Genomic DNA, 23,468 nt, shown 5'->3' on the forward strand with positions numbered 1-23,468 from the left:
GAGTAGGACCAAAGTGATGTTCCCTTCTGAAGACCTTTCCATGGCATTGCCCACATGACCTCCAGACCAATCTCTGGCTATTATCTCTGAAGAGGACAGACCTCAACTACAGCCTCAATTGCCACCTTGCTGTGCACCAGGACAACCTTTGTCAGCAGTGGTGTCAGGTCAGGAGAACAATCGTAGGTAGACACTGTTGTGTAGACACTGTTTGCCGCCTTAGGCTTGGGGTGTCACAATTTCATTTGCAGTACAGAATGGATCACTATGCACCCTTCTTCTTATTCTCCTATGTGGACCTCTTGCTTTTATTCCAGTTCGTTGTCTTTCTCCCAACCACCAGGACACAGAACATTGAATACAGGGAGTGCAGAATTATTAGGCAAGTTGTATTTTTGAGGATTAATTTTATTATTGAACAACAACCATGTTCTCAATGAACCCAAAAAACTCATTAATATCAAAGCTGAATATTTTTGGAAGTAGTTTTTAGTTTGTTTTTAGTTTTAGCTATTTTAGGGGGATATCTGTGTGTGCAGGTGACTATTACTGTGCATAATTATTAGGCAACTTAACAAAAAACAAATATATACCCATTTCAATTATTTATTTTTACCAGTGAAACCAATATAACATCTCAACATTCACAAATATACATTTCTGACATTCAAAAACAAAACAAAAACAAATCAGTGACCAATATTGCCACCTTTCTTTGCAAGGACACTCAAAAGCCTGCCATCCATGGATTCTGTCAGTGTTTTGATCTGTTCGCCATCAACATTGCGTGCAGCAGCAACCACAGCCTCCCAGACACTGTTCAGAGAGGTGGACTGTTTTCCCTCCTTGTAAATCTCACATTTGATGATGGACCACAGGTTCTCAATGGGGTTCAGATCAGGTGAACAAGGAGGCCATGTCATTAGATTTTCTTCTTTTATACCCTTTCTTGCCAGCCACGCTGTGGAGTACTTGGACGCGTGTGATGGAGCATTGTCCTGCATGAAAATCATGTTTTTCTTACCTTGCAGACTTCTTCCTGTACCACTGCTTGAAGAAGGTGTCTTCCAGAAACTGGCAGTAGGACTGGGAGTTGAGCTTGACTCCATCCTCAACCCGAAAAGGCCCCACAATCTCATCTTTGATGATACCAGCCCAAACCAGTACTCCACCTCCACCTTGCTGGCGTCTGAGTCGGACTGGAGCTCTCTGCCCTTTACCAATCCAGCCATCTGGCCCATCAAGACTCACTCTCATTTCATCAGTCCATAAAACCTTAGAAAAATCAGTCTTGAGATATTTCTTGGCCCAGTCTTGACGTTTCAGCTTGTGTGTCTTGTTCAGTGGTGGTCGTCTTTCAGCCTTTCTTACCTTGGCCATGTCTCTGAGTATTGCACACCTTGTGCTTTTGGGCACTCCAGTGATGTTGCAGCTCTGAAATATGGCCAAACTGGTGGCAAGTGGCATCTTGGCAGCTGCACGCTTGACTTTTCTCAGTTCATGGGCAGTTATTTTGCGCCTTGGTTTTTCCACACGCTTCTTGCGACCCTGTTGACTATTTTGAATGAAACGCTTGATTGTTCGATGATCACGCTTCAGAAGCTTTGCAATTTTAAGAGTGCTGCATCCCTCTGCAAGATTCCTCACTATTTTTGACTTTTCTGAGCCTGTCAAGTCCTTTTTTTGACCCATTTTGCCAAAGGAAAGGAAGTTGCCTGATAATTATGCACACCTGATATAGGGTGTTGATGTCATTAGACCACACCCCTTCTCATTACAGAGATGCACATCACCTAATATGCTTAATTGGTAGTAGGCTTTCGAGCCTATACAGCTTGGAGTAAGACAACATGCATAAAGAGGATGATGTGGTCAAAATACTCATTTGCCTAATAATTCTGCACTCCCTGTAGTACTGACATCTCAGCCTAAGTGCATAGCGATCTGCCGGAGTGATAAACCAAGGTCTGGCTTCTTTCACACTGCCGGCAGGAGCTCTTCTTAGTTGAAGGATTCTGTCCCTCTCAGTTTGTGACAAGTGGTGATAACTGTCTCGAAGCATCGCACAATCATCCCACACGACTTGAGCTGATTTTTGAGGTTTCATGTGGCTAAAAAACATTCAATCTGGCTTTTATGCCCCTCCCACATGTTGCAGATTGGAGCTAGGTGCTTGAAAATTTAATCATCTGCAAATCTTAGTGACACCTGCTACATCCTCAATTTGCATAACCTTGCGACCTGACTATCTTGGTGTTGTTGAGTGTACACTACAATACAGAAGTATTGCACTGTATTATACTCGATCAGAAGAAGGGATATTCCCATAGAAAGACTAAAATAAAATTGTTCAATTAACAAATAAAAAATCCAGAGAACATAAAAAACAACCTTTTTTCCTTTATTCTATTTATGTGCAGAAAAAAACATCTGTACATAATTGCTTTTGTCCCATATGGTGAGCAATAAGAAATGTCAGATTTATCAATGTCATAGTAACATATCAAAAGTTTTGAAGAGTTGGGGTCCGACTGCAGAGACCCCCACAGAATAAGCATCCATCATCAACACCTATACAATAAAGTTCCAGTAATCCGCCTGTTCCAGAGAATGTGGTCATAAAGAGACTCATTCATTTATATTTTATCTTATCTGTATTTCCAAAACTGCATAACATTTTCAAACACTCTTGAATCCTGATGGAACTTATTTTTGGTTCATAAACAAAATTCCAGAATGACAGTAAAGACTGACACAACAGGTGGAAAAGTGATTGTCTTCTGTATAACAGTGCAGATTGATATGCATGTGGGAAATCTAATGGCTGGAACCAGCAAATGAAAACAAGAAATGGGTCTGTTCTGATTCTGCTCTGACATCGGAGAGCTGCCGGTAATGACTGCCGATCCCCTGAGACGATGAGTAGCAGGAATCAGTCGTGTCCGTGCACATTCATGTCCCTGCTCCCCGGGGCCCGACTACAGGTACGCCTTGTATCACGTGTGTCCCAGGTGGAGAAAGCCTCTGTACTCAGATCTAACAAATTTACTGAATCTTTAACATTACTGTGCAAAACACAAATACATAGTAATGAATGCCTCAGCCCCCAAACATCCACCTGCAGTATGTATTTTGCTCTAGAGCTGAACTCACTATTCTGCTAGTAGTATGACACAGGAAATAACTCTGGATCAGTACAGGATAAGTAATATAATGTATGTACACAGTGACTCCACCATCAGAATAGTGAGTGCAGCTCTGGAGTATAATACAGGATTTAACTCGGGATCAGTACAGGATAAGTAATGTAATACAATATATTTACACAGAGACTCCAACTGGAAGAATAGTGAATGCAGCTCTGGAGCACAAAATGGAATGCAATTCAGGATCAGTACAGGATAAGTAATGTAATGTATGTATACAGTGAGTGCAGCTCTGGAGTATAATACAGGATGTAACTCAGGATCAGTACAGGAAAAGTAATGTATGTACACAGTGACTGCACCAGCTGAATAGTGAGTGCAGCTCTGGAGTATAATACAGGATGTAACTCAGGATCAGTACAGGATAAGTAATGTATGTACACAGTGACTGCACCAGCAGAATAGTGAGTGCAGCTCTGAAGTATAATACAGGATGTAACTCAGGATCAGTACAGGATAAGTAATGTATGCACACAGTGACTCCACCAGCAGAATAGTGAGTGCAGCTCTGGAGTATAATACAGGATGTAACTCAGGATCAGTACAGGATAAGTAATGTATGCACACAGTGACTCCACCAGCAGAATAGTGAGTGTAGCTCTGGAGTATGATACAGGATGTAACTCAGGATCAGTACAGGATAAGTAATGTAGTGTATGTACACAGTGACTGCGTCAGCAGAATAGTGAGTGCAGCTCTGGAGTATAATACAGGATGTAACTCAGGATCAGTACAGGATAAGTAATGTATGCACACAGTGACTGCACCAGCAGAATAGTGAGTGCAGCTCTGGAGTATAATACAGGATGTAACTCAGGATCAGTACAGGATAAGTAATGTATGCACACAGTGACTGCACCAGCAGAATAGTGAGTGCAGCTCTGGAGTATAATACAGGATGTAACTCAGGATCAGTACAGGATAAGTAATGTATGCACACAGTGACTCCACCAGCAGAATAGTGAGTGCAGCTCTGGAGTATAATACAGGATGTAACTCAGGATCAGTACAGGATAAGTAATGTATGCGCACAGTGACTCCGCCTTGTTGACACTCCTAGTCCTGTGCCTGCCTGGTACAAGGTGAATGTTCTGCTTTTTCTAGGAGGTTTCCTAGTGGAAAATGACACGACATTTATGACTGAGGGAGGCACAGTCCAGTCCTTATCTCTGCTGATGGATAGAAGATGGGAAGTGACCTATAAATACTCAGTATAAAAACTTCTTCACACGGGACAGGAGTCATTGCATGTGGGAGTATAAAGTAGAAGATTATTACCCCCCAAAGATATTATTGCGAATGACATCCACAGTGCATGGTACATAACCCAAGGTATAAAATCCATCCAAGAAACAGCCATATATACTGTATATTTAAAGCTTAAAGTCCCCATGGAGGTTGTCACCCAACCGTCCGAGCCCTCTGACCGGCGCATCTGCCCAGTTATGGAGGGACTCACTGACGGTTCCTTTAAAGCTGCATGAGGCTTGTTTCCATATTACTGCCCTATTTTCCCTCTTCTTCTCTGCGTTGAACATCCTTTTCTAGAAGAGATCGCTGTTATCATCCCCCAGGGCAATAAATATATAGGAACTAAAATAAAGCAACAAAATCTGCAACACCTGCGTCAAACGGCACATTACTAAAGTCGCCTGAGGGTGGGGCCCCCTCCAACATCTCCGCGCATAAAGTGTGAATATACAGGAAGTGCTCATGGGGGGAGATTTATCATAAGGGGAATTTTTATAGTCCGCTTTGTAGGAATCTTTGTTGTCACACTGTGCGCCAAAATTATCAACAGGTGCGGCCAACCATCCAATATGGCGGCTCCCAGACTCTTCCCTGATAGCTGACTGATGTTGGGGAGATAAAGATTGGACAGTTTAATATCAACATGTCCAATCCTTTTGTTCTTGGCAAGATACGGCTCCTTTGCAGAGACTTTGTCCCCTTTCCTGAATAGAACACATGCATGCTCAGCCGAACTGAGTGTTCATGTGTTTGGAGGGGAAGAGGGTGTCGGGAGAAATGACTGTTGGTTGAAAGAGAGCTCTCGTGTACAGACAAAGAACGCAGCTTTCTAATTTACAGTGGGGTTGATTTACTAAGACCCATTTTAAAGGGGTTATCCTATGACTAATGTAAAAAAAATGAAAATCTTCCATCACATAGGACATAAAAATCTCTTTCTAACAAAGCCAGAAGCAGCCCTGCACCTCACATGGGTCCAGAGATCTCCCCAGTCATTGCTCTGCTAGATTTATATCAAGCTGACAGCTCAGGGGGCGTGTCTTTTCTGCTGCAGCTCAGGGGGCGTGTCCATGCTCTCCCTATCACAGCTCAGGGGGCGTGTCCACGCTTTCCCTATCACAGCTCAGGAGGCAGTTGGAGGATGAAACTGAGCATGTGCGGCCATCTCAGTGAGCAGGTCAACGAATAAGAAAAAAAAAAAAAAACAGTAGGTGGCGCTACACAGATACATTTTATTGAATAACTCAGTGGCTATGCAAAATTTTTAAGTGAATGCAATTAGAAAAGTATTCAGATCCAGGGGCTGGTGTGAAAACTGTAGAATATTTTTCGTGGGACAACCCCTTTAAAAGCACTTTGGAGTAAAATGAGCCCTAAAGTCACAATTTTTTTTGGTGCAAAAATTTGCAACTTTTGTACAATTTTCTGGTGCTTGTTTTACATTCCCTCTCTTTGTTTTTGAATACTTCCCTATTTTCTAAAGGGCTGCTTGGTGTCAGTGAATGGTAGCATTCCTAATTACATACAGATTCTGAAGACCGGTACAGACTGAAGATTTCTCACAGCTGAGGGTTTGTTACCATTGTATCCAGCCTAGGGAATCCTCGCAGCACCAATCTCTCTCCCGTCCTGATCGTTTACAGACTATTTAGCTGACAGAGGATTGTCTAGACCAACTGTATCAAAACCTCAGCAGTGAGAAGTATTAGATATGTACAGTATTGATTTCCAACAAGATGTTGGGGCCGGGGGAAGCCAGGTGACATAACTCTGCTTGCTGTAGCTCCCAGCTGTGGCTTACAGTGGAGTAAAATCTGATTGAAAGTTAATATAATGCAGCTCCCCAATGGGACAGTTTTTTTGGCATATCTCAAGAACTTAAGCCTATAAGGTCCCAAACTAGGACCATGATGCTTTGTGCAAATCCCCTGCCAGCCTGATAAGGGGGGTGACACTTTTATTTGGAATGAGGACCTCTGTTCTTTGTGACTGGTATGTGGGGGAAGGGAAGTGACAACCACTTTGGCAGCCATAAAAAGACACTGAGGGTTGTTGTCACCCTTTGGCACAGACTGTGCAGGGGTTAGTTAGCTGGGGCTGAAGGACCAAGTATCCAAGATGCTGGGTGCCAAGGAGGCACCAACGAACCGCATTACTTTGGGTGGGGGCAGCTCACTGATGAAGGAAAGCCTAGCTGCACAATCATAGCAATGAGGACAATGCACCCAATTCATAATAGCAGCTAAAATACTGACAAAATGTTACATATTGTAGCTAATTGCATCTATTCTTCTCTCCCGCTCCACGCCCATCATTCTAGGAATGTGATGTAACGCTGGATTGTTCGGGTGTCTAGTAATCCATTAGATGAGCCCTCGGACTGTGAACTCAACTATCTCAAGTATTTCACTATCTCACACGTTATAGAAGGAGATAAGTAACAATGAGGTCAACACCTTTACCCTTCCAGGCACATATGCCCTTCAGGAGCCTGAGAGAGCTGGGTGACAGCACCCATGGGAACCTTAATGGACGCCCGTTAACGCGCGGCATTGCAGATTTAAAATCCGCACGATGTTAACTTATGCTGCCGATCTCCTCTGTGGATTTCAGCCTTTGCAATGGAGAAGGCGAAGCCCGCTGGATCTTTCGTGGCAAGATGTAAACGCAGTTATAACCACAGATTTTTCTCTGTGTTTACAGGCATATGTGGAAAGATTTCAACAGCACTCAATCCGTGGCTTGCGCTGCGCGAGAAGTGGCGTTCCCCGTAAATAATTTGGAAGTAATCCCAGCAGATGTTTTTCAATTCAGCACGGTGCATTCTTTTATTCCAGCATACATATATAGGTTTACAGGACGCGTTTCGGCCGATCAGTTGAGGAAGGCTGGACGGCCGAAACGCGTCCTATAAACATATATGCATGCTGGAATAAAAGAATACACCGTGCTGAATTGAAAAACGTCTGCTGGGACTACTTTCATACAGGCATATGTGGACATATGATGCATGGTACGCGGTGAGGATTAAGTGCGGTTTTTCCACACCGATTTTCGCGCAGAAAAACCACAGCATAATACAGTGCCGGCTAAGTGAACATACAAATCATCACTTTTGATTTGTGATGTAAGTATTTTTCTGGTGCAAAATACAGCATTATTGATAAATATTCCCCAATATGTGCAGGTAGCCTTAGGGTAGGTCCAAATAGGACGTAAATTGTGGTAAAAAAAAACAAACATTGCAAACCTACAGATTTGTCCCAGGTTTTGCTGTGGATTTGCTGCTGATTTCACCTGATGCATTGTAAAGGCTCAAATCTGTGGTGGAAATCTGCAGCATAAGGGCTCATGCACACGACCGTTGTTGTGTTCGGTTGCGCTGTATTTCATATGGATCCAGAGATCTCCCCATTCATTGCTTTACTAGATTTATTTAAAGCTTACAGCTCAGGGGTTGAGTACTTTCTCAGGGGGCGTGTCCTTTCTGCTGCAGTTGAAGGATGGAACTGAGCATGTGCGTCCGTCTCAGCGAGCTGGACACAGATTTTTAGAAAAAGAGCAAACAGCAGGTGGAGCTATACAGATAGAGTTCAGTGAATATCTCTACTAAATTCTTAATTACATGCAATTACAAAAGCATTCAAATCCAGGTGCCGATTTAAAAAATGTACAATATATTTAATGGGACATTCCCTTTAAGGTAAAGCTATGATCAGCGTGACTCCAGCTCAGCTGCATAGTCTATAGGAGTCTATCCTCCATGCCTTACACTGCAGCTCTGCTTCTTTAGATTGGCTGCTCTGTACAAGTCTGAGGGGAGTGAACCCCAGTAGGAGGATGAGGGCTGCAGATCTGGACTGAGGAAGTGGCGCAAGTTAGAGAAGCTCTTGTGTCTTTTCTTCCTGGTACAACCATTATACAAGGTGCGATGCTGGGACTGCGCTATAAAACCTACACCGTGCCCCGCCATAAAAAAAAGAACTGATGCGTAGCTGGCCAAATATTAACTACATCACATCCTATTACCCTGGCGATTTATGAGCCTCTTATCTCTCATTTCAAACACTCAGCAACCTATGGACCCGAAAATGTGCAAATAGGGCGACAGTCTTGGGCATCTGAGTCTCCTCCGCGCAGTCAAAGAAAACGCTTACAACTCGCATGACGGCCACATGTTAATAACGAAATGCCCTGCCACTGTCTAATTAGAGTTGGCTTTTTGATTCCTTACCGTTTTCAAGATCTCTGATTGTGTCAATGAATAGAAACACACTGGTTTATAGGCAGGGGCTGAAAACCTGTACAGATCTGATATAGTTCACATCTGAGGGTTTGCTAGAATTGTATCCGGTGCAGACAATCCTCAGGGAGCTAAATAGGCAGCACTCCGGCCTGACACATTGTAACAAACTATCAGGACAGGAGAGAGATTTGTGCTGCTGATCTGTGTTCAGCTCACAGAGGATTTTCTAGACTGGATGCACTTGTAGCAAACCCTCAGCTGTGAGAAGTATTAGGTTATAATGACCAAGAGCATTTCTATCCATGGAGAACAAACAGTGAAACATTAGTCCTTGCAATATATAGTAGTCATGGTTATATACAGTACAACAGCCCATGTGGATTTATATAATAGTCCTTTTTATATGCAGGTATACTGGTTATTATATGCAGTAGTCCTCGTTATATACAGGTATACTGGTCGTTATATACAGGTATACTGGTCGTTATATGCAGTAGTCCTTATTATATACAGGTATACTGGTCGTTATATACAGGTATACTGGATGTTTTATGTAGTAGTCCTCATTTTATACAGGTATACTGGTCATTATATACAGTAGTCCTCGTTATATACAGGTATACTGGTCATTATATACAGTAGTCCTCGTTATATACAGGTATACTGGTCATTAAATGCAGTAGTCCTCGTTATTTTGGCACTAAAGATGACAAAAAATAAGGTGGGACCAGCATGCATGTGGAACCTACACTCCCTGAATTATATGGTGGCCATTATTGCACATTACAGATAGAACTTAGTGTTAGGTTCCAGTCTTACAGAGATCGCCTTGACGTGCGGCAGACGGGCCCAAATCATTTTGTACAAAATGTATATGCCAAGAATATCAAATTTACAAAATAAGCATAACATTAGCATCAGAATACTTTTTTGTACTTTAGTTTGCAGAGAGCTGTTACATTGTATTTTTTACTTTGTGTTTTCAGCCACGGCAACGTGCACCTGCGCATTGGGATGTGCTGACTGACCCCCTTTTTTTTTCTTTGCCGTTTGTAATAGAGTTGTGGCTGACTCTATTTAGTCGTGCACCCCTGACCAGCCTGTCTGCCCCATAGGCTGATTTTAATTAGTTTAAGTATAAAGCCGTAGCCTGCTCTCCCTGCACTCACTGGAAGCCATTTGGCACCAGGAGTGGTGTGGAGTGGGCTCGGCGTGCATGTTGGTACCTGCATTCCCTGAATTTAATGGAGGCCATTTTGACACCAAAGATGACAAAAATTAAGGTGGCCCAGCATGCATGTGGAACCTACACTCCCTGAATTGTATGGTGGCTGTCATCGCACATTACAGGTAGAATTTAGTGTTAGGTTCCTGTCTTACAGAGATCGCCTTGACGTGTGGCAGACGGGCCCAAATCATTTTTTACAAAATGTATATGCCAAGAATCTCAAATTTACAAAATAAGCATAGCATTAGAATACCTTTTTGTACTTTATTTGGTTTGCAGAGTGCTGTTGCATTGTATTTTCGTTATATACAGGTATACTGGTCGTTATATACAGTAGTCCTCGTTATATACAGGGGCTGGCGCCATCCCAGAGGAGACACATAATGGGTATTAATTGGATATTTATATGCACTTGCACTTTATTATTATGTATATGTGGGATTGAGTCACCATTTGTGTCTCCTGATGTGGATGTCACCTTTTCCCTGCACTTGTTTTTATGTATGGGTTGTTAATTATGAATTGTGTTAATAAATTATATTTAATGCGGTCTGGCATTTTTTAATTGGCATATATGCAGACATATTTTTTTGCCATAGGCATGAGTGGATTGTGTCATGTATGGTATTGATATGTATGGGCGGTTGTTCCATTTTTGATGATCATTGGTTTACATTTTCTTTGGGTGTACTCGTTATATACAGGTATACTGATCATTAAAGGGGTTCTGCAGTTTGTTTAAACTGATGATCTGTCCTCTGGATAGATCATCAGCATCTGATCGGCGGAGGTCCGACACCTGGGACCCCGCCGATCAGCTGTTTGAGAAGGCAGCGGTGCTCCAGCAGCGCCGCGGCCTTCTCGCTGTTTACCGCAGGCCCAGTGACGTCACGACAATTATCACTGGCCTGAGCGGGGCTAAGCTCTGTTCACTTAAATAGAGTTTAGCCCCGCCCAGTCCAGTGATACTAGTCGTGATGTCACTGGGCCGGCAGTAAACAGTGAGAAGGCCGGGCGCTGCTGGAGCACTGCTGCCTTCTCAAACAGCTGATCGGCGGGGGTCCCGGGTGTCGGACCCCCGCCGATCAGATGCTGATGATCTATCCAGAGGATAGATCATCAGTTTAAACAAAGTGCAAACCCCTTTAAATGCAGTAGTCCTCGTTGTAACCAGGTATACTGGTCGTCATATGCAGTAGTCCTCGTTATGTACAGGTATACTGGTCATTATATGTAGTAGTCCTCGTTATATACAGATGTATTGGTCATTATATGCAGTAGTCCTCCTTATATACAGGTGTATTGGTCATTATATGCAGTAGTCCTCCTTATATACAGGTATACTGGTCATTATATGCAGTAGTCCCCGTTATATTCAGGTATACTGGTCATTATATGCAGTAGTCCTCCTTATATACAGGTATACTGGTCATTACATGCAGTAGTCCCCGTTATGTACAGGTATACTGGTCATTATATGTAGTAGTCCTCGTTATGTACAGGTATACTGGTCATTATATGTAGTAGTCCTCGTTATATACAGATGTATTGGTCGTTATATGCAGTAGTCCTCATTATATACAGGTATACTGGTCATTATATGCAGTAGTCCTCCTTATATACAGGTATACTGGTCATTATATGCAGTAGTCCCCGTTATATTCAGGTATACTGGTCATTATATGCAGTAGTCCTCCTTATATACAGGTATACTGGTCATTACATGCAGTAGTCCCCGTTATATACAGGTATACTGGTCATTACATGCAGTAGTCCTCCTTATATACAGGTATCCTGGTCATTACATGCAGTAGTCCCCGTTATATACAGGTATACTGGTCATTACATGCAGTAGTCCTCCTTATATACAGGTATACTGGTCATTACATGCAGTAGTCCCCGTTATATACAGGTATACTGGTCATTATATGCAGTAGTCCTCCTTATATACAGGTATACTGGTCATTACATGCAGTAGTCCCCGTTATATACAGGTATACTGGTCATTACATGCAGTAGTCCCTGTTATATACAGGTATACTGGTCATTACATGCAGTAGTCCTCCTTATATACAGGTATCCTGGTCATTACATGCAGTAGTCCCCGTTATATACAGGTATACTGGTCATTATATGCAGTAGTCCTCCTTATATTCAGGTATACTGGTCATTACATGCAGTAGTCCCCGTTATATACAGGTATACTGGTCATTACATGCAGTAGTCCCTGTTATATACAGGTATACTGGTCATTACATGCAGTAGTCCTCCTTATATACAGGTATCCTGGTCATTACATGCAGTAGTCCCCGTTATATACAGGTATACTGGTCATTACATGCAGTAGTCCTCCTTATATACAGGTATACTGGTCATTACATGCAGTAGTCCCCGTTATATACAGGTATCCTGGTCATTACATGCAGTAGTCCCCGTTATATACAGGTATACTGGTCATTATATGCAGTAGTCCTCACCTTGTGTTTCTCCTGCTCATCCCCGACCTGTTATCGTCTCCAATATGAATTTCGCAGCTCGTCCTCTGCCCTGAAGATGTACAGACAATAATGAGCTTCAGATCAGGACATCAGTTCTGCCCCAGTGAGCGACGCGTTTCACAGACTAATGAGGGAAATTAGGAGCATTAACGAGGCCGGACACAAAGCTCTGTTCACAACACAAGATAATGAGCACTACCTCCACCAACTGGGATCCGGGCCAGAACGCAGACATCCCAGCGACTCAATGGACCGAGAAAATTCTGTTTATTGTGCTGAAGCCTCGATATCCTAGTCTCACAACACGGTGTATATAGGTGCAAGAAAAAGTAAGTGAACCCTTTGGAGCTGCCTGGATTTCTGCACTGATCACTGAATACGGTCTTATCAAAGTCACAATGATAGACAAACACAATGTAACTAAACTAATAACACACAGACAGCGGAACCGTCTTTTACTCAGTACATGGAATAAACATCCAGACGACCGGGGGGAAAGTAAGTGAACCCCTTCTAATAGTCCCTTTAGCAGCAATCACCTCCAATCAGCTGCACTGTTTCTGCAGTCACAAATAGGATTTGCACAACATTGAGGAGGAATTTTGGACCATTCCTCCCTGCAAATGTGTTCCTATTGTCCTCCATACATAACACTCTTCAGGTCAGACCGCGGCATCTCCTTACGGTTAAGGTCAGTATTGGGATAGGACTTGGCCGTTCCAAAACATCAATCTTTTAGCTGTTCTTTAGTTGATTTACTTGTGAGCTTTGGGTCATTATCTTCTTGCATCAGCCATTTCTCCAGCTTGAGGTCACGGACGCCATCCTTGTGTTCTCCTGTAATATGTAGGTCATCGCAAGACATCCAGATCCGGATGCAGCATTGCCCCCTCCACCAGCTCCAACCCATGAGGTCTCCTTCACAGTGGGGATGAGGTTTTGGGATGCAGTGTGAACACCAATACTAACACCAAAACCTCATCCCAACCGTGAAGCATGTAAGAGGGGGCATCATGGTTCGGGGCCGGTGAAGGTGGCATCATGTTTTGGGGACTGGTGGAGGGAGCATCAAGGTTTGGGTTTTGTAAAGATGGTAGCATGATTTGGGCTGGTGGAGGAGCCATCATGGTTTGAAGCATCATTTGGGACTGGTGGAGGAGCCATCATGGTTTGAAGCTAGTGAATGAGGCATCAACATTTGGGGCTGGTAGAGGGGGCATCATTGTTTGCGGTTGGTGGAGGAGGCATCATGGTTTCAGTATGGTGGAGGAGGCATCATGGTTTCAGTATGGTTGAGGAGACATTGTGGTTTTTTTCTCAGTCACCAGATGCACAAAACCGAGGGTGTGATACATCACCATCTAGTGGCAGCTTGATAATGTAGGTGTAATATTTTCTTTTGCCACATTTTCAGAATTACATTGTTCCTTAGGTTGGTAGGTCATGCTCAGTTTTTCTCTGACGTATTTATTTATTTTATTTTTTGGGGGGGGGGGGGGTGGAATAATGGGATGATTCTATCATAATATATCATGGGGTGGATATTCCTCAGATTAAATAAATTTTACAATAATTATAAGATTTGCTATACGGGATTGCTGGGGTCTGAACCATGGTCCTAAGGGCTCATGCACATGAACATGTGTACCCCTTGCCCATATTGCAGTCCGCAACATACAGGCACCGGCCGTGTGCACTCCGTATCATGGACGTGGACCCATTGAGTTGAATGGGTCCGAAATCCTCAAGATACGGAGCGGAGGCATGGATCAGAAACCCACAAAAGCAGTACAAAGCTCTGACCATATTGAAGTCAATGGGTCTGCATCCGCAAACGGCGTGCACATGGCCAGTGCCTGTGCATTGCGGACTGCAAGCATGGCACAGGGCACACCCGCTCGTGTGCATGAGCTCCAAGACGGAGAACTTGACTGTTTTTTTTTTTGTTTCTCATACATTTCTATAACTGGCTACCCTCTAAAGGGGACTTGGGACTCCAAGATCAGTAGAGTTCCCAGAAGTTAGACCCCCACCCATTACACTTTGTTGTGGTAGGTGTTCAATTCCCCACAGGAGACAAAAAAATAATAATTTATATATATATTTATATATATATATATATATATATATATATATATATATATGAGTAAAATGTAAAAAAAAAAAAAAAGGAAAGTAACACTAAAACCATTTTCCCTTTGTGTCCTTAAAGGGGTTTTCTGGGATTGTAATATCCTTAGGAAAGGTCACCTATATCAGATCGGTGGGGGTCTGACTCTCGGCCCCTTATAGATCAGCTGTCTGAATGGGCTGCTGTGCTCCAAAACAGAAGAACAGCGCTATGCACTTGGTGGTGGCTGTAAGTGGTACTGCAGCATTGCTCCCTTTCACTTAAAGGGGTAATCCGGTTATATAAAGTTATCCTCTATCCCACGGGTAGGCAACCTCCAGCACTTCAGCTGTTGTGAAACTACAACTCCCAGCATGCATAGTTGCTCTGCTCTTCTAAGAACTCTCATAGAAATGAAAGGAGCATGCTGGGAACTGTAGTTTCACAACAGCTGGAGTGCCGAAGGTTGCTGATCCCTGCTCTATCCACTTGATAAGGGATTACTATTAGATCAGTGGGAGTCCTACTGCAAGGACCCCCACCAATCAGGACAATGAGGGCCCTGTACTCTGTGGAGACCCCTGAAATGAATAGAGAGTGGCTGTTCTGGAGGTAGCCAAGGGTTGTACTCCACTATCTCCCATACAAATGAATGGAGCAGCATGGCGCATGCCCGACCAGCTGCTCTCTTTATTTTGGATGGCTCCACAGGGTACAGGGGCCCTGTACTCCTGATCAGTGGGGGTCCCAGCAATAGGACCCGCAACGATTTAATAGCAATCCACTCTACTGTGGATAGGGAATAACTTTATGTAACCGGAATACCCCTTTACATCAGGACTTTCCAGTTTACATCCGTAAACCATAAAACCTGTATAATACGGGTCCATTCACACGTCCGCAAAATGGGTCCGCATCCGTTTTTTCAACGGGGCCGGAATGTGCTGTCCGGATCCGCACTTCCGCATCAGTGCTTCAGTTTCCGCAAAAAAATTTAAACGTGTCCTATTCTTGTCCGCAATTTCGGACAAGAATAGGCATTTTCTATTATAGTGCCGGCGATATGCGGTCCGCAGATTGCGGAATGCACATTGCCAGTGTCCGTGTTTTGCGGATCCGCAGAACACTTATGGATGTGTGAATGGACCCTAAGGCCTCTTTCACATGGGCGTCCTGTTCTTCTCCCGGATAAGATGCGGGCGCTTTGCGGGAAAATGCGCGAGTGCAAAACATTGTAATGCGTTTTGCACATGTGTGAGAAAAATCTGCATGTTTGGTACCCAAATCCGAACTTCTTCACAGAAGTTCGGGCTTGGGATCGGTGTTCTGTAGATTGTATTATTTTCCCTTATAACATGGTTATACAGAATGCATAGTACAATAGGGCTGGAGGGGTTAAAAAAAAAAAAAAAAAAAAAAAAACACATTTAACTCGCCTTAATCCACTTCATCGCGCAGCCGGCATCTCTTCTGTCTTCTTCTTTGCTGTGCACAGGAATAGGACCTTTGATGACGTTACTGTGCTCATCACATGGTCCAATCACATGGTCCATCACCATGGTGAGGGACCATGTGATGTGACGTCACCACAGGTCCTTAGCCGGCAGCTCAACATTACAGAAGAAGACAGAGATCCGCAACTACGCGATCAAGTGGACTCGGTGAGTTAATTTTTTTTATTTTTACCCCTCCATCACTATTTTACTTTGCATTCTGTATTCAGAATGCTATTATTTTCCCTTAAAACCATGTTATAAGGGAAAATAATACAGATCGGGTCCCCAGCCCGATCGTCACCTAGCAACCATGCGTGAAAATCGCACCGCATCCGCACTTGCTTGCGATTTTGACACGGCCCCATTTACTTCTATGGGGCCTGCGTTACGTGAAAAAGTGATGCGTGAAAATCACTGCTCGTGTGCACAGCTCCATAGAAATGAATGGGTCCGGATTCAATGCGGGGTGCAATGTGTTCACCTCACGCATTGCACCCGCGCGGAATACTCGCCGGTGTGAAAGGGGCCTAAGGACTGTCCTGAACTTTCTAACAAAGTTCCTATTTCCATTTCTCACCATTTTTAAGATCTCTGCTTGCTGACTGTGGTTTGCAGCCTTTATTTTTACTTTCAGAGGCTGAAAACCCACCATGACCTGGTCCTGCTGAAACAGCTGGGGGTGTGTTACAATGTATCAGTGTGGAAATGAACAATCCGGGAGAAGTCCAGAAGACAGAATCTACACTGTAACAAACCTTCAGCTGTGTGAAGAATGCTTCTAAACAGATGTAACATTGGACAGAAATTCGATCTCCGAGGCGTCGTACGTGAAATGAACGAGGCACAGACACCGGCTTTGGAATTTCTCTTTAGTTCTGTCATTTCCTTGTCATTTGAAAAGATTATTTTACAGTTTTTTTTGCTTTAAAATCACACACAAAAAGAAGGCACTTAAAATGTCTCACATTTCTCACCAAGGTTGTTAAGAGGATTAGCTCCCGTGTTCTCTCAAAAGACAGATATACAATAAAAATATATAATATCATAAAAAAAATAACTTTCAGGAGTATCGGTGGCCCCTTTAAGGGTTAAATATCCCCCGTGTGCTCTTCTGTAGACAACACGCCATGTAGAGGGTCATAACCGGATCTCTGCAGAGTATTACACCCTGCAAGGTACGGACAGAGGGTGTCATGTGGCCTTGCTCCCCACAGCAACCAATCAGAGCGCAGCTTTCATGTTCCTAAGAGCAATTCTGATTGGTCCTCGCACTTTAGCATCTTACCTGCTGCATTCACAAAAAAAATGAAATGGGTCTGTGCAAGAAAATCTGATCGGCTGTGCCTCCTATCACACTGCAGCACAGAGGATTTCAGGCCATGTTTGATTAGGCTGTCAGTGAGCTCCTCGTTTCTTATTTCAACAAGGCACTAATGAGTATTTTAGTCTTGAAGGCCAAAGAAGTGCATTAAAAGGAGAACTCTGGGTAAAACTGATGCAATGCCTAGTGCAGGACTTGAGGGAGGCGGGGGATGGCACAGATGCTCCACCCACTTGGGCCTTGCATTCAGCATAATACGATGCATTTTTTCCCTGTAGTGCTCCTTTAAGATTAAGATGGGGGGTTAGATCTATCGACGACACCCCAAAATCTTACTGAACCCAAAATGTTCTGATGCAAATGCTCACTCAGCTGGGCTGCAGCCACTTCTCAACCCGTAGGCAGCTGTGGACATTACATTGAATTTACGCCACCTGCTGGATCCTAGGAGCGCCGCAGAAACAAGACTACGACTCAACAGTGAGGCGCCAGCGGACAAGCAGCATAGGCTTCAGTCAAATCTCCATTGTATCTGATCCAGAGCTGCAAATCCTCTGCATAGATGTAGTTCTGCATTTCTACAGCCACCACTAGGGGGAGCTCACTGCATACTGTAGAGACCAAGGTAGAAACCATACGCAGTGAGCTCTCCCTAGTGGTGGCCGCAGAAAATCTAAATTGTATCATTTAACTGTGGCTTTGCTGGGGATTTGGACCTCTGTTTCAGAAAACATATATAAAAGGTATATTATAGAGCAGAATTGCCCAACCTGCGGCCCTCCAGCTTTTGCAAAACTACAACTCCTAGCATGCCTGGACAGCCTACAGCTACTAGGGCATGATGGGAGTTGTAGTTTTGCCACAGCTGGAGGGCCGCAGGTTGAGCATCCCTGTTATAGAGTTAATCAGCTCCGAATTTAGGACTGATTAATGGTGTTAGAAGGTGGATGTTCGCTGTAAAGGGGTTGTCGTCACTTTAGCAAATGACATTTATCATGTAGAGGAAGTTAATATAAGCCATTTGCTAATATATTATTATCCATTTTGCTTCCTTTGCTGGCTAGATTCATTTTTCCATCTTATTATGCACTGCTCGTTTCCATGGCTATGACCACCCTGCAATCCATTAGTGGTGGTCGTGCTTGCACCATTGGTGGCTGCGACCATGGGAGCGCACATAGGCTGGTGTTCTTCCTATATTGTGCAAGCACGACCACCACTGATGGATTGCAGGGTGGTCGTAGCTATGGAAACGAGCAGTGCATAATAAGATGGAAAAATGAATCCAGCCAGCAAAGGAAGCAATATGGACAATAACAATCTATTAGTAAATGGCTTATAGTAACTTTCTCTACATGATAAAATGTCATTTGCTAAAGTGAGAGAACCCCTTTAATGTTTCCATGGACCCTGTCTAGCTGGTGGATATGTTCATATGCAGACCCTGCAGTTCTGTGCACACCTCTGGGCACCGGAGAGCAAAGGCCAAACCTGCCCTTCCAATCAAGTGTCTACAAGGAAACCCAATCTACGGCGAGACCTCCCGCCGATCCCATCCGTGTTACTAGCGCTCTAAAATCATATATACAGATATACATATTTATAAAGTGATAAACTAATTAAAACATATTTGTATTTATTTATTTACCTCTTCACCACCCCCTGCTGGTACCGCCGCACATGGCTGCGGAGATTTCCGTTAACTATTCTGCCGTGACAGGAGCGACAATGAACACTGTACTGTTAATGTTCCTTGCATTACAATCAATTGTTCTACGTGAGAAAATGTCGCCGGTAAAGTAGCCCTGCAGCAAAATGTGCAATTCCAATACAGCAAGAGAACGCTCAGCTTTGGATTACTACTCTGAAGGGAGAATGGGGGTTATAGTGTCGATCGTGGAGTCTCGACCCCGCGTTTCCAAAAAATTAAGGCACGGATTTAAGGCAAATGGTTCAATGTCCGAGTCTCTGTGTGACGGTGAGGAGCCGAGAAGGCACAAATTTTGCAACCCTGGGTCCATTTCCGAATTCGCTCGGCATCCATATTGTGCGCTCAATCATCCAATCAAATAGCGAAGCACGTGGCCGAGACAAGTGCACTACGAAAACTGCCCGCGCTGACTAATTAGCGGCACCTTGCTCTCAACATCCAAGTCTATAAGGCACTTATTCTCTCCCCAAATCTGACTGGCGGAGGAGACTTGACGCCCGGGGTCCTCGGATCCATATTTCATAGAGCGGTCCAATAACTGCAAGACTTGCAAAGCTCCCCAAAAACCCACGCCCGTGACGAAGCAGAGCAGCCAGCAAGACGAACCCCACATCTTCTTGATTTCTTCAAGTCATAACAGAATTTTTCTTTCGACCTCCGCGGTTCTATGGTCCCTAAAATGTCCTAAAAAAAAATATTCTAAAATCTCTAAAGTGTAACTTGTAAAATTTGCACAATTATTCTCAATGATTTCACGTCATTAATACCAGCGACCTCGTCCACATGGACTCCGCAGTGCCCGGAGATTGGTCATAGTGCGATATTCAAGTTATGGTAAGGCCTTGAGCCGACCCAATACTGGGGAGTGGGGGGGAAAGCACTAAATCATGAACCCGACTTGCCCCAAATGCACCTTTCCACCTACTAAATTCAACTTTTTGAAAAAAAAAAAATAATAATAATAATTACAGCACCCAGCTGGCAACAGTTCAATCCCAACTGTGTCCGGCACATAGGGAGACAACCCAGTGTGTAACCCACATCACATGACTCCTGCACACCTTCCACCAAAAAACTAACAAAAAAAAAACCACCCAAAAATTCCTAACAACTGCAGGGAATAATGGCAACCGTCTGAAATATCACAACAAGCAAACTTGTGAATCATTAATACTTTTGCTAGTGCCCCCTATTGGCCGCAGGTCCTCGGTGGAGCTGATGAAGTTCATACCCCCTCACAAACTGAAAAAAAAAAAAAAAAAAAAAAAAAAAAAAGGGGGGGTTATCAACAATGAAATTTGAAAAATTGAAAATTCCTGTTAATTTTTTTTTTCTCCATTAGTTTCTTTTGGGGGGGGGGGGGGGGTTTCTAAAATTGTGAGGAATTCCCTCATTTTTTAGTGAATTTAAAAAATGAAAAATTCAAAAACATTTGTCCGAAATACTTAGGGTTTTGGTATCAGATCGGCAAAATGCGACCCACAAATATGGTGAAGGGCGAGGCCTTATGGATCAGGGGCTGCACACGCACCCTCGGCAGCAGTAGTAGAGGCCACGCCCACTCCCCTGTCTTTCCAGAGTCCAGCGCAGGTGTGAGCATGCTCAGCGTGATGAGGCCCCTCCTCCTGGCAGTCATTAGCTGGCAGTCCTGCGCTGCTTTAGTACACTGTACACGTCATCCACTCGGCTCAGCTTTTCAAAGAAGGGAAGGAGGTCCAGCAGCTCCGTGTCGCTCATGTCGTCAAACCAGGAAACTACGGGCACCTGCAAGAGACAAAAAAATGTGCTCCTTTTATATGCGCCAACATGGCGACACACAAGACTGCCGACCAGCAGGAACTATCCCGACTCCAAGAATGGCCGTGGAAAAGCTTTACCACTGTAAACTTTCTGCAGTAAACTAATAGACTTGGCCTTTCCACTGTGCGCCAGTTTCGAGACCTCTGCTTGCTTTCTGTGAAAGGGAACATTCTTGTAAGCATCCAGAGCATAGTTGCCAACAGTAACAAATTTGCTGGGACAGTCACTAATTTTCAGACACAGTCCCTTCAAATTTGGGCTGTCCCAGGCCAGAAATGGGCAGTGCTTATGTAAGCCTCGCCCAAAAATCTGTGTTCCTGCAAGCTTTGGGGTTGTTCCCGGAGGCTGGGCCTATTTGTCCTGAATTTACCAACTGCAAACCTGGTAAGTGCGCTGGAGGCTGACCTTATACGTCTCAAAGCTGAGGGTTTGTTACAGTTGAATCCAGTCTAGACAACTGCAAAACAGTTTAGACTTCTGACTGACACATTGTAACAAACTATCTGCACAGGAGAGAGATCTGCGACGCTGTTTACCGCATGGAGAAGTGTATGGGCTGGATGTAACAGTGGCTTAAAACTCTGGCTTAGAAAAGCATTGGGTCTGCACAATGTTCGCTCACTGACAGCAAGCAGAGAGGCTTAAAATAGTAAAAAATAAATAAACACAAAGTATTTGAATTGAATAAGATCTGTATGTGGTTGATCGACCCCCTCTCCCCCCATCTCCTAAGAACAAATCCCTAAATAGCCCCTCCTCCCCCCAATAACACTAGGTATCAATATAGCGTTAACAAGCCTCTAGTCTTGGCCTTTTTCACACAATCGTTTTCTTTTTTTTCCCGTTTACGGGCAGTTTTTTGCGTTCTGTATACGGAACCGTTCATTTCAGTGGTTCCGCAAAAAAAACAGAATGTACTCCGTATGCATTCCGTTTTCGTATTTCAGTTTTTCTGTTCCGTTGAACGATAGAACATGTCCTATTATTGCCCGCAAATCACGTTCCGTGGCTCCATTTAAGTCAATGGGTCCGCATTGGAACAGAAAAAAACGGAACAGAAATGGAAACATAAAACAGAACAACGGATCCGTAAAAAAAAAAACTGACTGCAAAACACTGAAAACGCCATACGGTCGCGTGAAAGAGGCCTTAATGGGATAAATCGGATTTGGCGGTATGTTTAGTGAATTGTATGATGAGCGGTTGCCTATTATAAACCAGTGCCACATTTTAGATTCCTGTTGGTGGATCCCAGTGTTTAAAGACCAGATCCACAAACAGGAATCTAAAATTTGGCAGCAGTTTATAATAGGCAACTGCTCATAGTACAATTCCCTAAACACGCCGCCAAATCCAAGCAGCTCTTTACCGATGGCCATGACCACAGGCTGGATAACCCTACAATGACTAACCAGCCCGCCTCACTCCCTGCCTTCTTAAAGGGACAGAAGCCTCTTAAAGGGGGTTATGCCATGATTAAAGTGAAAAATGAAAACCAGACATCATGCAGTCCATGAGAATTGCTTTCTAACAAAGCTAGAACCGGCCCTGTACCTCACATGGATCCAGAGATCTCCCCATTCATTACTTTGACTGTTCTGCTAGATTTATTTCAGGCTGGCAGCTCAGGAGGGGCGTGTCCATTCTAAGGGGGTGTGTCCTTTCTGTTGTAGCCCTTTCCTTGTAACTGACACAGCTGCTAACAGAAGATTTCAACTGAGCGCGTGCGACCTCCTCACTGAGGTGGACAAGAAATTATCAAAAGAGCAAACAGCAGGTGGCGCTATACACATACATTTTATTGAATAGCTCAGCGGCTATGCTAAATCTTTACAAAAGTCTTCACATAAAAAAATAATTTAGTAGCACAACCCCTTTAAGATTCTGCGTCTGAGGTCAGGACATACCGCATTATCTGGATGGAAGATATAGGAAGCCGGAGAATTGTCGAGAATAACCAGTTTATTGAGGTCCCGGCCCAGTCTGCTCAGGTCCTTGACGTAGTTGCCCCTATGGAAGGCACAAGATTCCCGGAAAAGACGGGCTCGAAATGCGCCCCATTTATCCAGCAGATCCGCAACTGGGTCAGCATACTGCAAACAGGAAAAGATGGGGCGTGAGAGGGCACGATGGATGGGGAGCATGGGGGATGCCCACAGGCTCAGACTACCACCAATATCCAACACTATGGTGCTCTATAGGCCTCATTTATCACAGCAGTCTAATGTTGCTCACAGCAACCAATCAGAGGTCAGCTTTCATTTTTACAGGGTAGCTTAAGAAATGAAAACTGTGCTCTGATTGGTTGGTAACTGAATCCCTCTATAACAAAATAAAAACTGCCTTGTTGCCCTTAGCAACCAATCACAGCAAAGCTTTCATTTTTCAAGAGCTCTCTAGGAAATGAAACCTGTGATGTGATTGGTTGCTGTGGGCAACAGAGACCGTTCCATAAATCTCTACGAGTATCTTAAAGGGGTTCTCCTAGATGTACCATCAATGTCAGATCGGTGTAGGGACCTGCACCTATCTCCAGAATGGGGCCCCTCAAATTGCAGACTTTTTCATACACAGCGTCCTCTCCATTCACCGCTATGAGAC

The 23,468-nt window shown here is 43.9% G+C and overlaps 1 protein-coding gene across 1 annotated transcript in view; it reads right to left on the minus strand.

The window, feature by feature from the left end:
* Positions 1-18,981: 18,981 nt before the first annotated feature.
* The window catches only part of CTDSP1 (CTD small phosphatase 1), a 31,238-nt gene continuing 26,751 nt past the window's right edge, over positions 18,982-23,468 (minus strand). The window contains exons 6-7 of the mRNA XM_044304210.1: positions 22,775-22,960; positions 18,982-20,831 (exon numbers count right to left, since the gene is read on the minus strand). Of these exons, the coding sequence (XP_044160145.1) occupies positions 20,703-20,831; positions 22,775-22,960 (315 nt within the window). The 3' untranslated portion in view covers positions 18,982-20,702. The remainder of the gene's footprint in view (positions 20,832-22,774; positions 22,961-23,468) is intronic.

The sequence above is a fragment of the Bufo gargarizans genome, chromosome 8 (genome assembly GCF_014858855.1).
Source record: "Bufo gargarizans isolate SCDJY-AF-19 chromosome 8, ASM1485885v1, whole genome shotgun sequence".
Lineage (NCBI taxonomy): Eukaryota > Metazoa > Chordata > Amphibia > Anura > Bufonidae > Bufo > Bufo gargarizans.